Below are 14,355 nucleotides of genomic sequence, written 5' to 3' on the forward strand. Positions count from 1 at the left end.
AGAAGTCCCGCCCTCTCTCTAGCTCTCGCCGCTTAACCCATGTAACTGACAGTCCCGCCTTCTCTATTGCCAATAACGCCCATTCAGAATTCATACAAGCCTGAGATGAGAACTCCTGTGAAAGAGGTAACACACAGTGGATGTTGAGGTCAGTCATGCCTGGGAAGTGGAGCACGCTGCTTCTTTGGAGTTTCCTCTACATTTTTATTTTTCTGGTCGATGGAGCAGTGTTCATCACACACAATGAAGATATGCAGAGGGTAAATATAGGCTATCATGTTTTCTGGTTATATGTGTGCGGAAACTATTAAATACCTACAATTTAGTGTAGCCTACTTGTTTAAAAGACCTGACGTTTTTTTAAAGTCAATCCTTAAGAATAAGCTACGGCCACAACAAACGCGTTACGCGCGAAGAGTTTGTTTACTCCCAACTGGGAAGTATCTACGGTCCACAGGGAAACGGGTTTTGGCACCATGCAATTATAGGCCATGGGTGTGCAAGGGACTGTAGGGGGTAGTCTACGCAGCCAGTTGCATACTTATAAACATATTTTTAAAAAATATTACATTTTGTTCCACAATATATGTCACTTATATTGCGCATTCCACTTGAACTAACATTTCAACGTGGTGTATGTTTTTGTTTACATACATAGATCGATTTTCGACCGTTTGACATCTTATTATGTTAATTGCTAATTACATTACATCCAACTTGTATGATTTTCGTTTTTCTTACGGGAGTTAAATAAGAAATTCATGCAAGATGACTCAACTGAATAAAAAAAATGTATAATCGCTAAAGTCATGCTGTTGAAATGAAGGGTGTTACTACTACTGATACAGTTTTAACGTTCACGTAATTTTCCAGGACGCTGAGGCTGTTGCGATCCCCATTTCTCGTCAGGTAGGAGACATTGATAAAACAACATAACATGTATAGTACTAAAACATATATGCAGAAATTGCTTTATTAAACTTTTAATGTGCTTTAATTTCTATTCCAGAAACGTAGTACAAACAATGCAAAGGTGAGACATCCTGGAAAACCAATATATTAGAGATACTTCACATTATTATGTATATATTTTCTCGATTTTGTTTATTTCACCCACTCTGGTCAGATGGTGGAGGTGCTCAGTGTCTCTGTACACTGTGCGGTGGCGTCTCGGTTCGCTCACACAGTCATGACCTCCACTGCTTTGAACAAAGCCAACTCCTCCCAGGAAATATTCTTCGAGGTGGACCTGCCCAAGACGGCCTTCATCACCAACTTCAGCATGTGAGTAAGAAGGCAATTTTTTTTAAGAAATCTGTTTTGGGTTTCGTTCGTTTGATGTCTTTTTCCTTTCATACATCTTTATGTTTTCCCACTCTTAGGGAGATTGAGGGTCAGGTCTATGTTGGGAAGGTGAATGAAAAAGAGAAGGCTAGGAAGCAGTATGACAAAGCAGTGTCTAAAGGGCAGACGGCTGGACTGGTCAAGTAAGTTACAAGTTACAACATGAAGTCTAGTCTCAAACTAGACGACTTTCAGGGACATGGCAGTGAGGTCCTTCACATATTGTCTGTTGCAGAGCTTCTGGAAGGACGATGGAGACGTTCTCTGTGTCCGTCAACATTAGAGCCAAGAGCAATGTGACCTTCATCTTGACCTATGAGGAGCTTCTTCAGAGGAAATTGGGCCAGTATGAGATCCTGACCCGAATAAACCCCAAACAGCTGGTCCAGAACTTTGAGGTGAATCCAAGTTCACAATCCCTTAAGTTTCCCTGGGTTCAGTATACTTTTACTAAATATTGTGTGTGTGTGTGTGTGTGTGTGTGTGTGTGTGTGTGTGTGTGTGTGTGTGTGTGTGTGTGCGTGTGAGCGTGTGCGCGTGTGCAGATTGTGGCTGATATCTATGAGGCCCAGGGCATTGCCTTTGTGGATGCCGCTGGAACCTTCCTTTCCAATGAACTCCTCCCACTGGTGGAAAAAACGGTCACAGACAACAAGGTATAAGAGAAGCTCCTCAAACATTTCAGTGTCAATATATTTATATGATATATTACATATCGGTTATATTTATAAATGTAGTCAAAACCTGTCTGCGTTTCATGTATGATGGTGTTTCCATGCTATTCAAACCATCACATTTGAGAATTAACTAATACATTGGTCGCTCAGGCACACATCTCCTTCTCGCCCTCGCTGGATCAGCAGAGGAAGTGTCCAGAGTGTAATGAATCTCTGATCAATGGGGATTTCATCATCAAGTATGACGTGAAACGAGCGTCAAGCCTAGGAGACATTCAGGTCTGCTGTCAACAAATATATGACACACAATGCTGACTTTAGTGGAGCAACATAGCCCCAATTCCACTTTTATATTTCTACCTCCAGATCGTGAACGGATACTTTGTGCATTTCTTTGCTCCTCCGGATCTTCCTCGCATCCCAAAGAATGTGGTGTTTGTCATTGACAGGAGTGGTTCAATGTCAGGCACGAAGATGATACAGGTACAGATGTGTGTGCGTGCATGTGATATTTTGAGATTTGAATACACGTTTTCCCTTAATTGTTAAAGGTCTAACCTTATATTGTAAATGCTCTTCAGACCCGAGAGGCAATGCTGGCCATTCTGCAAGACCTACACCATGAAGACCATTTCGGCCTCATCCAATTTGACAACACCATTCTCCAGTGGAAGAAGTCTCTTATGAAGGCCACGAGAGAAAATGTGACCAACGCAATGGAGTATGTCAAGAGCATCAGGGATAACGGAAGTGAGATTCAAATTGAGAATATCAAACACGTCACATGCTTGTGACATCTTCACAATTAAAATTTCAGCTCCTTTTTCTTATTCACAAAAAGAGAAAAAATGACATGAAGTGCCATGATCTTCCTCCCCTCACAGGTACGGATATCAACGGCGCTGTGTTGAGAGCTGTGGACATGTTGAAGCGGGACAGAGGAGGCACACAGACAAGTGTGGACATGATTATCTTACTGACTGACGGAATGCCCAATTCAGGTGAGTTCATGAGAATATTTGCTCAAATGAAAACAGGCATCATCCCCCAAGGTCAAACAGAGACATGTATCAATTTTGACATTCTTGAAGTTTGGAAATCTTTCTTTCATATATTTTGTATTGGTGTTCAACAACAGGGATACAAAATACAGGTGCGAGTGTTGACATGGCAAAATACAAATCATGGTTTAACCTTTGTGTGGGCCAAACCCATACGTTAATCTGTGGTTGTTGTGCCGTTCTGCATGTGTGGTTGGATTGGCTAACTGCAGGGCAGTCCTCCCTCCCAAAGATCCAGAAGAACGTGCTCAACGCCATCGGTGGTAACATGTCTCTGTTCTGCCTGGGCTTTGGAAATGACGTGGATTACTCCTTCCTGGATGTGATGGCCAAACAAAATAAGGGACTGGCACGCAGGATATATGTAGCCTCGGATGCAACCCTTCAGCTGCAGGTGAGGTGACTGAACTAGTAAACAAATACCGAGCAAAGAATTTATGAACAAACAGGGAATTTTGAATTATGGGATGCATCCAATGTGAGCTATAAAATGTCCTGAACAATATCGAAATATTGTCTTAGAATATCGGCAATGCTCACATTCTCCTTTTTAGAGAAAACTGAAATGGGACAACATCAGATCAGAGAGGGGGCTTTCTTGATCGATATATAACATGTCTGATCTTGTTATCAGATTGTTTACTGGAGGAAATACTGGAAAATGCAGAATGTTATTAGTTTCCACATAGTTGCACCATTTATATACACACACACACACACACACACACACACACACACACACACACACACACACACAGACACACAGACACACAGACATACAAAACAGGGTTAAGAGAGACATTTTAGGTATGCATATAGTGGAGAAAATATATCCTAATACATTTCTTGTCCCAGGGTTTCTATGAGGAGGTGGCTACCCCTCTGCTCTCTGAGGTGGACCTGCGTTACCCTGACAACGCGGTGGATTCCTTAACCCCTCATCACTTCAGTCAGCTGTTCAATGGCTCAGAGATCGTGGTGGCCGGGCGGCTGTCTGACAATGACATGGACAACTTCCTGGTGGAAGTGCAGGCTGATGGAGTGAGTTAACATGAATGTTAACAACTTACAGTGCATGAAGTATTGATATGTATGTGTGTTTTTAAGTATGGAGTTTGTATGTATCCAGACCAATGGATACTGGATACTAGAAGGTAAGGGCAATGAAGAGATTGTATACGAGAGTGGGAGGATCTTGTGAAGCAAGGGGGAAAGTCTAAGGCCATCTGATGGAGAATGGAAACTGAGTCAGACTATAATACAGCTGTATCTTTGTTTGGTCCAACACAAGTAAGTGCATACAAACTGTATGTGGGGGTATTTGCCCACAAATAATCAAATTCACAAGATTCTGTGTAAACACGGGAATCTTGTTTTGAGACAGTGAATTCTTGAATCTTATAAGTCCTGTTCTTGAGCACGGTGGTGAATTTTGGATCAAACTGGAGAATTGTATTGCTTCGACCCACAGTGTGCAGTGGACTGGCTCAGCAGGGAAAAAGTTTAATTTGTGTTCAGTAGACATATTCAACATACATTCATACGACCGTAAACTGGGCACTTAATTCTGATTTATAAGTGAATGCTTAGGCTGTGTTCTAATCAGTTAAAAATACATCCCCACCTACGTTTGCTCTTGCGACTCATTGAAATGTTACTCTGCACTCAGTTCAGAGTTCAGAATATCACACAGCCATTATTTTTGCTCAGCATTCTTACTGCGCGCCTCAGTCTCTGTGTTTGTGAGCATGCAAAATGAAGTGTAAACACAGAATCTAAATTTGTGGTATGCTTGTGGGCACTATTGAAAGATACCGAGTCAGGGCAGTTCTTATGTGCTAACTTGTGTTGGACAAAACAAAGATACAGCTATGGTAGCTACAAAACACTTGTTTGGAATATAATGAACGACAATGGCTCGTCGCTGCCAATTTTGGAACGTGCCTACACCGTGAGAGGGGGTGAGTTAAACAAATATATTTTGTTAGGGTTAGGGTTTGATTACATCTCGACATAGACAATATCAACAATTTACCTGGGGTCTTAGCAAACTGACCAAATCCTTTTGATAAGGGTTAATTCTGGCGGTGCCACTAAAGGCTTGCATGCCTTTAAGATTCTAGGGTACTGCTGGCAAGATGTGAAGCAATCTTTTATCCTCGCTTGACCCTGGCCCGGCTGCTAATGACTTCCAGGAGTCAAAAGCGATGTTGTTGTTTTCTCCGTTCCCATTTAAACTTTTCTTCTGCCCCCTTCTTTTTTCCCTTCCCTGTTGTTCCCACTGTTGTTCCCACAGCATGGGAATGACTTCCAGGTGCAGGGCCAAGCCAGGGTGGCTGAGTGGGACCAGATCTATCCAGAGCAGGAGTACATTTTCAGGAACTTCAGTGAGCGCCTGTGGGCTTACCTCACCCTCCAACAGCTACTGGTCGCCAGGTCTGCCCTGCTGAACCCTTCAGATCCTTTTGGATCATCAAGCTTGATTTATTTATTTACATTCTTTACTTTTACAAAATGATCTTTAACGTGAAGGAGAAAATCAAACATATAAATAATACCGGAGTTAATGATTCCAAATGGGAGAATCTTCAAAATACTCCAAAATACTTCTCGTCAAGCAAACCAGCAATTCACAGTCACAAACATGAATTGTGTGTGGCTGTGATTAAATGTTAATAAGGAATTAAACATCTGCATATTTTCCAAACACATTTGATATATATACATACAGTGGGGCAAAAAAGTATTTAGTCAGCCACCAATTGTGCAAGTTCTCCCACTTAAAAAGACGAGAGAGGCCTGTAATTTTCCTCATTGGTAAACCTCAGCTATGAGAGACAAAATGAAAAAAATAAATCCAGAAAATCACATTGTCTGATTTTTTAAGAATTTATTTGCAAATTATGGTGGAAAATAAGTATTTGGTCACCTACAAACCAGCAAGATTTCTGGCTGTCACAAACCTGTAACTTCTTCTTTAAGAGGCTCCTCTGTCCTCCACTTGTTACCTGTATTAATGGCACCTGTTTGAACTCCTTATCAGTATAAAAGACACCTTTCCACAACCTCAAACAGTCACACTCCAAACTCCACTATGACCAAGACCAAAGAGCTGTCAAAGGACACCAGAAACACAATTGTAGACCTGCACCAGGCTGGGAAGTCTGAATCTGCAATAGGTAAGCAGCTTGGTGTGAAGAAATCAACTGTGGGAGCAATTATTAGGAAATGGAATACATACAAGACCACTGATAATCTCCCTCGATCTGGGGCTCCACGCAAGATCTCACCCTGTGGGGTCAAAATGATCACAAGAACGGTGAACAAAAATCCCAGAACCACACGGGGGGACCTAGTGAATGACCTCCAGAGAGCTGGGACCAAAGTAACAAAGGCTACCATCACTAACACACTACGCCGCCAGGGACTCAAATCCTGCAGTGCCAGACGTGTCCCCCTGCTAAAGCCAGTGTATGTCCGGGCCCGTTTGAAGTTTGCTAGAGAACATTTGGATGATCCAGAAGAGGATTGGGAGAATGTCATATGGTCAGATGAAACCAAAATATAACTTTTTGGTAAAAACTCAACTCGTCGTGTTTGCAGGAGAAAGAATGCTGAGTTGCATCCAAAGAACACCATACCTACAGTGAAGCATGGGGGTGGAAACATCATGCTTTGGGGCTGTTTTTCTGCCAAGGGACCAGGACGTCTGATCCGTATGACGGAAAGAATGAATGGGGCCATGTATCGTGAGATTTTGAGTGAAAACCTCCTTCCATCAGCAAGGGCACTGAAGATGAAACGTGGCTGGGTCTTTCAGCATGACAATGACCCCAAACACACCGCCCGTGCAACGAAGGAGTGGCTTCGTAAGAAGCATTTCAAGGTCTCGGAGTGGCCTAGCCAGTCTCCAGATCTCAACCCCATAGAAAATCTTTGGAGGGAGTTGAAAGTCTGTGTGGCCCAAAAACATCACTGCTCTAGAGGAGATCTGCATGGAGGAATGGGCCAAAATACCAGCAGCAGTGTGTGAAAACCTTGTAAAGACTTACAGAAAACGTTTGACCTCTGTCATTGCCAACAAAGGGCATGTAACAAAGTATTGAGATGACCTTTGGTTATTGACCAAATACTTATTTTCCACCATAATTTGCAAATAAAGTCTTTAAAAATCAGACAATGTGATTTTCTAGATTTTTTTTTTTCATTTTGTCTCTCATAGCTGAGGTATACCTATGATGAAAATTACAGGCCTCTGTCATCTTTTTAAGTGGGAGAACCTGCACAATTGGAGGCTGACTAAATACTTTTTTGCCCCACTGTATATACTGTGTATATATATATATATATATATATATATATATATATATATATATACACACAATAGACCTACTTAAATTATTATGAATGGCCAAAAAACTAATTTCAGTGAGCTGGGTTCACCGGAGGAGAAGAGCAACGCCACGGACAAAGCCCTGGAGATGTCCCTGAAGTACAGCTTCGTCACCCCCCTCACCTCCATGGTGGTCACCAAGCCAGAGACCGAGGATGGTCCCAGCGGGCCCCTCATAGCGGACAAGCTGACTGAGGGTAGGACAGCTGAACGAGGAGCAGTAACAGAGGAAGTCTTTGCTATCTTCATGCATGTGAATCAGGCACGGACTTGCCATCGGGAGATTTGGGAAGATTCCCAAACGGCCGCACTATTCCAGGCGGAACCAGCTGTTTTATTTCTGTGGGACTGTGGGAACGCGGCCTGTTGTTGGCCGGTCTGGGTCAAAAGGTCCCGGGATATTTATTTGTCCAAGTACGGCCCTGGTGTTAATGATGTGTTATGTAAGGGATTCCGATTGTCAGGGCTTGACTATGCCTTTAATGGATATATTTTGGCGATCATGAAAGAGCAATTGGTTTAATATAAATGCAACCATAATGAACTGCCGTCACACAAGGACTCTTAGGGCCGTATTTTAACAGTCTGAAACGCAAGTGAGAAGCGCGAATCGCAAGTAGCGTTGGGGGCGGATCTCTGGCGCTGTTGCTATTGTACCGGCGGATAAATGACTCTTGCGCCCGACCCAAATCTAAAATGGGTTGGACTGAAACCTGTAGGTGTGTTTTGGGCGTAACGTACAACAAACCAATGAGAGTTCCATCTCCCATCCCCTTTAAGAGCCATGAGCGCATTTGTATCTGACGAGTTGATATTTTGACAACGCGTTTGCAGTCTCCGCTGAGACAGATGCATGACCGCATGAATTTCAAACTTCAAATGGCTCAGTCTATGGCCAAATAATAGGCCTAATTCACACATTGAATAGCATTTCTTCTACAACTTCAGAAACACTGAGTCATCTTGCACATTTCGGTAAATTATGCGTCAAAATAGCAACACCAAATGCGTCATCTGCTAGTGCATGCTTTCTCGATCTGCAAAATAGCAGCATGAATCATTTGCGCCGAAGCACACCTCTGCTTTTCCCCGACACGCCTCTCAAGGCGCAAGTGTGGGAGTGGGAGATTGCTGCGGGGAAAAATTTGCTTTACGTGCTTTACGTACGTACGGTTGCAAACTAGCAACGATACATGCCTTCAAGTTAGTGGTTGCAAGATAGTGCTCTTAGTCTTTAAATCCTGGCCTTTGTTTCCATGTTTGTTGTAGGTGTACTGATTTTAATATTTCTGATCTCATGTCTACAGGAGAGCGACGTATTGAGGAGAAGGACGGTATGAATTTGACTGACCATTCACCGGTTTGACAACTTGTTATATCTATCTTTCTATATATATATTTATATCTCTATTTCTAAATTTGTGACTAGTCAGGGCACAAGCAGCCCCGAAAGCCCGTGCTGGGACCCATAGAGGTGAGAAGCTCTCCTCACTCAAATTCTCAACACTCACTGTCAACATGTCCACATATTCCACACTCACCACATTTCCACCCTTTCCATTAAATGCTCTCCTTCCACTCCATGTTAATTAGAAGTTTCTGATCTCAGGTCTACAAGACAGCGAAAAAGTGCAGAGAGAAGCGTCATGAAAGTCACTGACCATTCACTGGTTTGGCAACCTTTGAATCTGTGCACTTTGCTGACACTTTACATCTATGTTTTTGTATTTGCGGCTTTAGTAAAGTCCAGACCGACAGCCGGATTAAGGAGTTACGATAGTGGTGAGAAGCTCTTCACACTCTACACCCCACACTCCCCAAACACGCCACACTCTCCATATTGTCGTCACTGTCCACACTCTTCAAACTCTCCAAACTCTTAACACTATTCACACTTGTAACACGCTCAAGTCTCTTCACACTTCCCCACACTCCCATCACACTCTGCACAGTCCACACCCTCCACCCTGTCCACACTCTTCACATTTTTCCTCAAACTCTGCACTTTTCACATGCACACACTTTTCAACACCCTCCACACTATCTGCCCTCCAGTAGATGAAGGCAAATGTAACTGTTTTGGTATGTGGAAGACCACCATTTTGTCAACACAGCACTTTCTACACAAGCCAATTCTTCCACCAACCCAGTCCTGATTTCTCAAAATCAGAATGTACGCAAAGGGAGATTGCAATCTTTTGATGAACAAATGTTACTGAAGCATTAACAAACATGGTGGACGGTGGCCATGATATCTTAGCTATGCTAGGGTCAATGGACTGTAAATGTTGCAGCATTAGTGGGTACGTTAGTGCATGCTCAGCTGTGTAGCTCCCTTTCTAAACAGTTATAATATTATATATGTTGCATATTTCTAACCAATTACAAGTTATGTTTTGCATCAACTCGAGTTACTTCTGTAAGAATGATCCTACCTACAAGAACGTCTCCTTATGCAAATGCCAGTTGGTTTACAAAAAATTAGATAAACTTGCTCACGGTACCGGTAAAACCAAACATCCTACTGCACACTCACCACAGTTCATCCTCTCCACCCCCTTCACACTCTTTGCACTCTCCAGAGTCCACTCTCCACACTCCAGGGCTCATCACTTTATCAACACCCAGGGCCCTATTTTAACGGTCTGAAACGCAAGTGAGAAGCGCCAAGCGCAAGTAGCTTTGTGGGCGGTTCTATGGCGATGTCTCTATTTTACCGGCGCATTAATGACTCTTGCGCCCAGCGCAAATCTAAAAAGGGTTGGTCTGAAGTAGCCTAATTACCCGTAGGTGTGGTTTGGGCGTAACGTGCAATAAACCAATGAGAGTGCCATCTCCCATCCCCTTTAAGAGCCATGAGCGCATTTGAATCTGACGAGTTGATATTTTGACAGCGCGTTTGCAGTTTCCGCTGTGACAGATGCATGACCGCATGAATTTCAAACTTCAAATGGCTCAGTTCATGGCCAAATAATATGGCCTAATTCACTCATGGAATAGCGTTTTCTTCCATAATTTCAGAAATACTGATTCCTCAAATAAATTTCGGCAAAGAAAACTTAACACACATATGATATGCGGTAACTGTGGTTCTATTTAATGATATACGCAATACATTAACAAACATCGTTTCTTACCAGTATTGTATGCATTATCATTATCGACTTGTTTTCCTAATATCCATGTGTTCCCCCGTTAATTTACATTGCCATGGACTGTATTATGCATTACGTGTTTAGTTTGCGTGTGTTTAAACAGATGGACGCACACACGAGCGCCCGCATTCATTAATTCTTTTACACATACACACGCGCGCGCCCGCATTCATTAATTCTTTTACACATACACACGCGCGCGCCCGCATTCATTCATTCTTTTCAACACTCACTCGCGGTAAAACAATGTTTTCTCGCGATCAAATATTGATCAATCCTAAAAATTATCTTGTACACAATGTTTGTGTCAAGAAAATATGTGTTTGCTGTACGGTGTTTGGAGATGCATTGATTTAAAAGTACAACTTATTACCGCTGTATCAGCTTTTCTTTCCCCAATAATTTACCAAGAATGTGTGGCTAGGTAGATGAGAGAAGCAAAGTGTATGCGCCAGGTGCACAAGCAAAATTATGCATGCGCCCTTAAAATAGCATCTGAACAACGCGCCACTGACTTTAAACCAGGTATTTCCTGGTTTGTGGCGCAATTGTTTTCTGAAACTCCAAAATAGCACCAGGGAATGTTTGCGCCAGAACACGCCTCCTCCTTTTGCTGAACCGCCCCTTGGGGCGCAAGATCATTCCCTAATTTACCGACGCGTGGCGGTGGAGGGAAAAGAACGCTCTGCGCCAGTTGCAAACTAGCAACGACACATGCATCAGTGTAGAAAGTAAATTGCGCCGGATACAAGATAGGGACCCCAGTGTCTAAACCCACTATATATTCTTATAAAGAAATAGATTCTTAAATATATATATATATATATATATATATATATATATATATATATATATATATATATATATATATATATATATAATCAATCTGTCAGGTTATGTTTGGATTGTCTTTTCTTGGTACTATCTGTACTATCTGAATAGTTTTAAGATTTACAATGCAATAAACTAAATATCAAATATAAATTGTAAGCATTGTAAGCACTGGTAAATATGTTTATATTAATTTAATGTTTGACGGTTATTGATCAACTTTAAATCAGACTTTTCTATACAAATGCTGCTTCCATGAAAGTGCATCACACAACATGAATATGTTTAATTTCTATATGTCTGAATGGAACTTAATGGTTTTTTTTGTGTTGCTATTAAGTGGATGGAGATCCTCATTTTATGATAGAGCTGCCAGAGAGAGAGAGCGCACTGTGCTTTGACATCAACGGATCACCTGGAAGCATCTTGAACCTGGTTAAAGACCCCTCATCAGGTGGGCCACCATCCCTCTCACACAAATGTTATACATAGGCTTCATTTTCTGAAGAACATCATGCAAAATGGAATTCTAAAACCCCCATATTCCTTTGTAGGTTTTCTGGTTAACGGGCAACTCGTTGCGAAAAAGCAAAAGAAAGCGAGCGCGAGTGGAGCCAAGACCTACTTTGACCACATCGGTGTGGACCACCAAGGTCTGGGGTTGAGGCTGGAGGTGACCACTGAGGACATCACCCTCTCCCAGGACGGTCACCAAGTCAAGCTGCTGTGGTCAGATCATGGGTCCCTCAAAGGACCCAGGTGAGTAAGATGTCTGCTCGTGTTTGTGTCAGTTTTCACCTGTGTGTGTGAGTTGACGTGTTCCCGCGAGATTTGGGGGGTTTGCAGACAAGGATAACCAGATTGAAGTCTCCTGCAACTATGTAAGGCTAATTAAAAAAGAATAATGAAGGTTGAGATGGGTACTGCGGTGATGATTGTTTGATATTCGCTTCCAAAACAATGTGGCTTGTTGAAGGGCAGATTTATTTCAGATAAGGGATGCTCTAAAAACATTCGATAGTATTTCTTATAAGAGATTGATATTCAACGTGTTTTTTTCTAATATCAATGACATCTCGTGGCACTCTGAGAATGATGTGTAAAACATTAGCAAATGGGTATAATAGGGTAATCAAATAGGAAAGGTTGATAAACTGATAATAATGAAGTAAAATAGCCCAATAAGACAACCGGTTAATACATTTGTGCAATCATCGATGCACAAATAACTTAACGTATTACCGCCTTAACATTTATTAGCAATGTTTAATCTGGCTCTCGTGTGTGTATATTTCAGTGTGAAGCTTAAGATGATGAACAACAGTCTGACCGTGACCATAAGGGACTACATCAAGTTTAGGGTGGTCAGGCACACAAAGGTGTGGAGGAAACGGCACTATCATCAGGATTATCTGGGATTCTACACATTGGAAAGTCATCGTATGTCCCAGGAAGTCCACGGCCTGCTAGGTAAGGCTCTATCCACTAGGGGGCATACGTTAGCTATCTTTCTACTGAGCCCATCATGGATGATTTATAAGCAAACTCATATGAAAATCTGTTGATGAGAAATTATGAAGTTACAGGAAACTGCTCAGAATACCACATATATATTTATACTATTTTATGCCATAGCTGGAAATTATTATGCATTTATTTATGTGTTTCTTTAATAATGACAAATTGTGATCCAGGTCAGTTCTACCATGGGATTGGGTTTGAGGTTGGAGATCTACGTCCAGGAGAGGTTGCTGAGAAACCAGACGCCACCATGTATGTCAAAGGACATCAACTCAATGTGACAAGGTACACCTGCTATCTTACACCACTTTATTAGTAAAATCTTTACGTTATGTTTAAAATATTTTATTTTAAACAATCGTATTTCTTTGTCCTTCCTCTGCAGGAGCTGGCATCAAGACTTCAGGAAGGATGTGCAGAGCGGAGCGCATGTTCCCTGCTGGTTCGCTCACAGTAATGGAACAGGGCTCATTGACGGGAGTGCTTCAGATTACATTGTGTCAGGCCTCTTTAAGACTGACAAGTAGGTAGTATCATTGATTACATAGCCAGACACTTCAGGCCGGCTAACAGCCTCTCTATTTCAATCACCTCTCAGTGGCAGCCCAGGGACCAGAGGGATTGGAGAAGTTCCATATCCCTGATAAAGGGGCCATTTGGATAACTTTTTTTTTTCACTTAAACACTATATTTTTTTAATCTTGAGTCATACATAGGCCTTTAATTTCCGCTACTGATTGCATAGGCCCGGTCGAGGAGGTTTAAACTGAAGGAGCCACTCATTGGCACTGATGAGTTCAGATCAAGGATCCATCTGTAGTCTGTGTACGATATTTCTAAACAAGCGTGTTCTCCATGATATCTCAAATCATTGGCTGCCTCCAGGGGGAGTTGTTGCTGTAACAATGGAAGGAGAGATTATTAGGGATTTAGTAGTAGAACTTAGTCCAACTGTTGAAGTGAAGACATTAAGCCGATTACAATCAAAGTATTTTTTTACTATTCTTATATTATTTCTTAATTGTAAAAAAAAGGAAAAATTGTGCCAAAATCACCTAATCTTTGATGTTTGCAATGCAGCACAAATTATGCTTCATTAAAAGAAAATACAAAACAAAAACATTGTATTGTAATTATTAAGCCTAAGTGATTGACAATAAAGAAACTACGACTGATTCAAAAATACTTTGAAAAGTTTTTGATCTACTAAGGCCAAATAATGATGAAATAGTTTGAGGTTAAAACCCACGGTTTTGTGAGAATCTCAAGACCTTCGGCAGGGATTTGGAAGAGCTGTGTTTGCCATGCGCTCCGTTGCTGATTAGCTGCTTGCTGCTTGTCTCAAAGACCAACTTCCGTTTCCCCACACAGTG

The 14,355-nt window shown here is 41.8% G+C and overlaps 1 protein-coding gene across 1 annotated transcript; it reads left to right on the plus strand.

Annotated features, from left to right (window-relative positions):
• The first annotated feature begins 105 nt into the window (after positions 1–105).
• On the plus strand, positions 106–14,095 carry LOC307083793 (inter-alpha-trypsin inhibitor heavy chain H3-like). Its single transcript, XM_079747766.1, has 23 exons — positions 106–260; positions 874–909; positions 1,010–1,033; positions 1,127–1,284; positions 1,383–1,487; positions 1,580–1,742; positions 1,890–2,000; positions 2,172–2,300; positions 2,388–2,504; positions 2,603–2,771; positions 2,906–3,022; positions 3,295–3,476; positions 3,938–4,123; positions 5,379–5,518; positions 7,512–7,672; positions 8,783–8,809; positions 8,905–8,949; positions 9,216–9,257; positions 11,802–11,915; positions 12,016–12,220; positions 12,759–12,931; positions 13,156–13,267; positions 13,368–14,095. The coding sequence occupies exons 1-23, from the start codon at positions 141–143 to the stop codon at positions 13,507–13,509; spliced, it is 2,778 nt and encodes a 925-aa protein (XP_079603892.1). The 5' UTR covers positions 106–140; the 3' UTR covers positions 13,510–14,095.
• Positions 14,096–14,355: the final 260 nt, after the last annotated feature.

The sequence above is a fragment of the Pollachius pollachius genome, assembly GCF_949987615.1.
Source record: "Pollachius pollachius genome assembly, chromosome: 12".
Lineage (NCBI taxonomy): Eukaryota > Metazoa > Chordata > Actinopteri > Gadiformes > Gadidae > Pollachius > Pollachius pollachius.

Excerpts from the sequence above, each read along its gene's own strand:
- LOC307083793 (XM_079747766.1), top strand. The coding sequence starts at position 141 with ATGTTGAGGTCAGTCATGCCTGGGAAGTGGAGCACGCTGCTTCTTTGG. Across the intron at positions 910-1,009 it reads CGATCCCCATTTCTCGTCAG|AAACGTAGTACAAACAATGC; the intron begins GTAGGAGACATT and ends TTTCTATTCCAG. Across the intron at positions 11,916-12,015 it reads GGTTAAAGACCCCTCATCAG|GTTTTCTGGTTAACGGGCAA; the intron begins GTGGGCCACCAT and ends ATTCCTTTGTAG.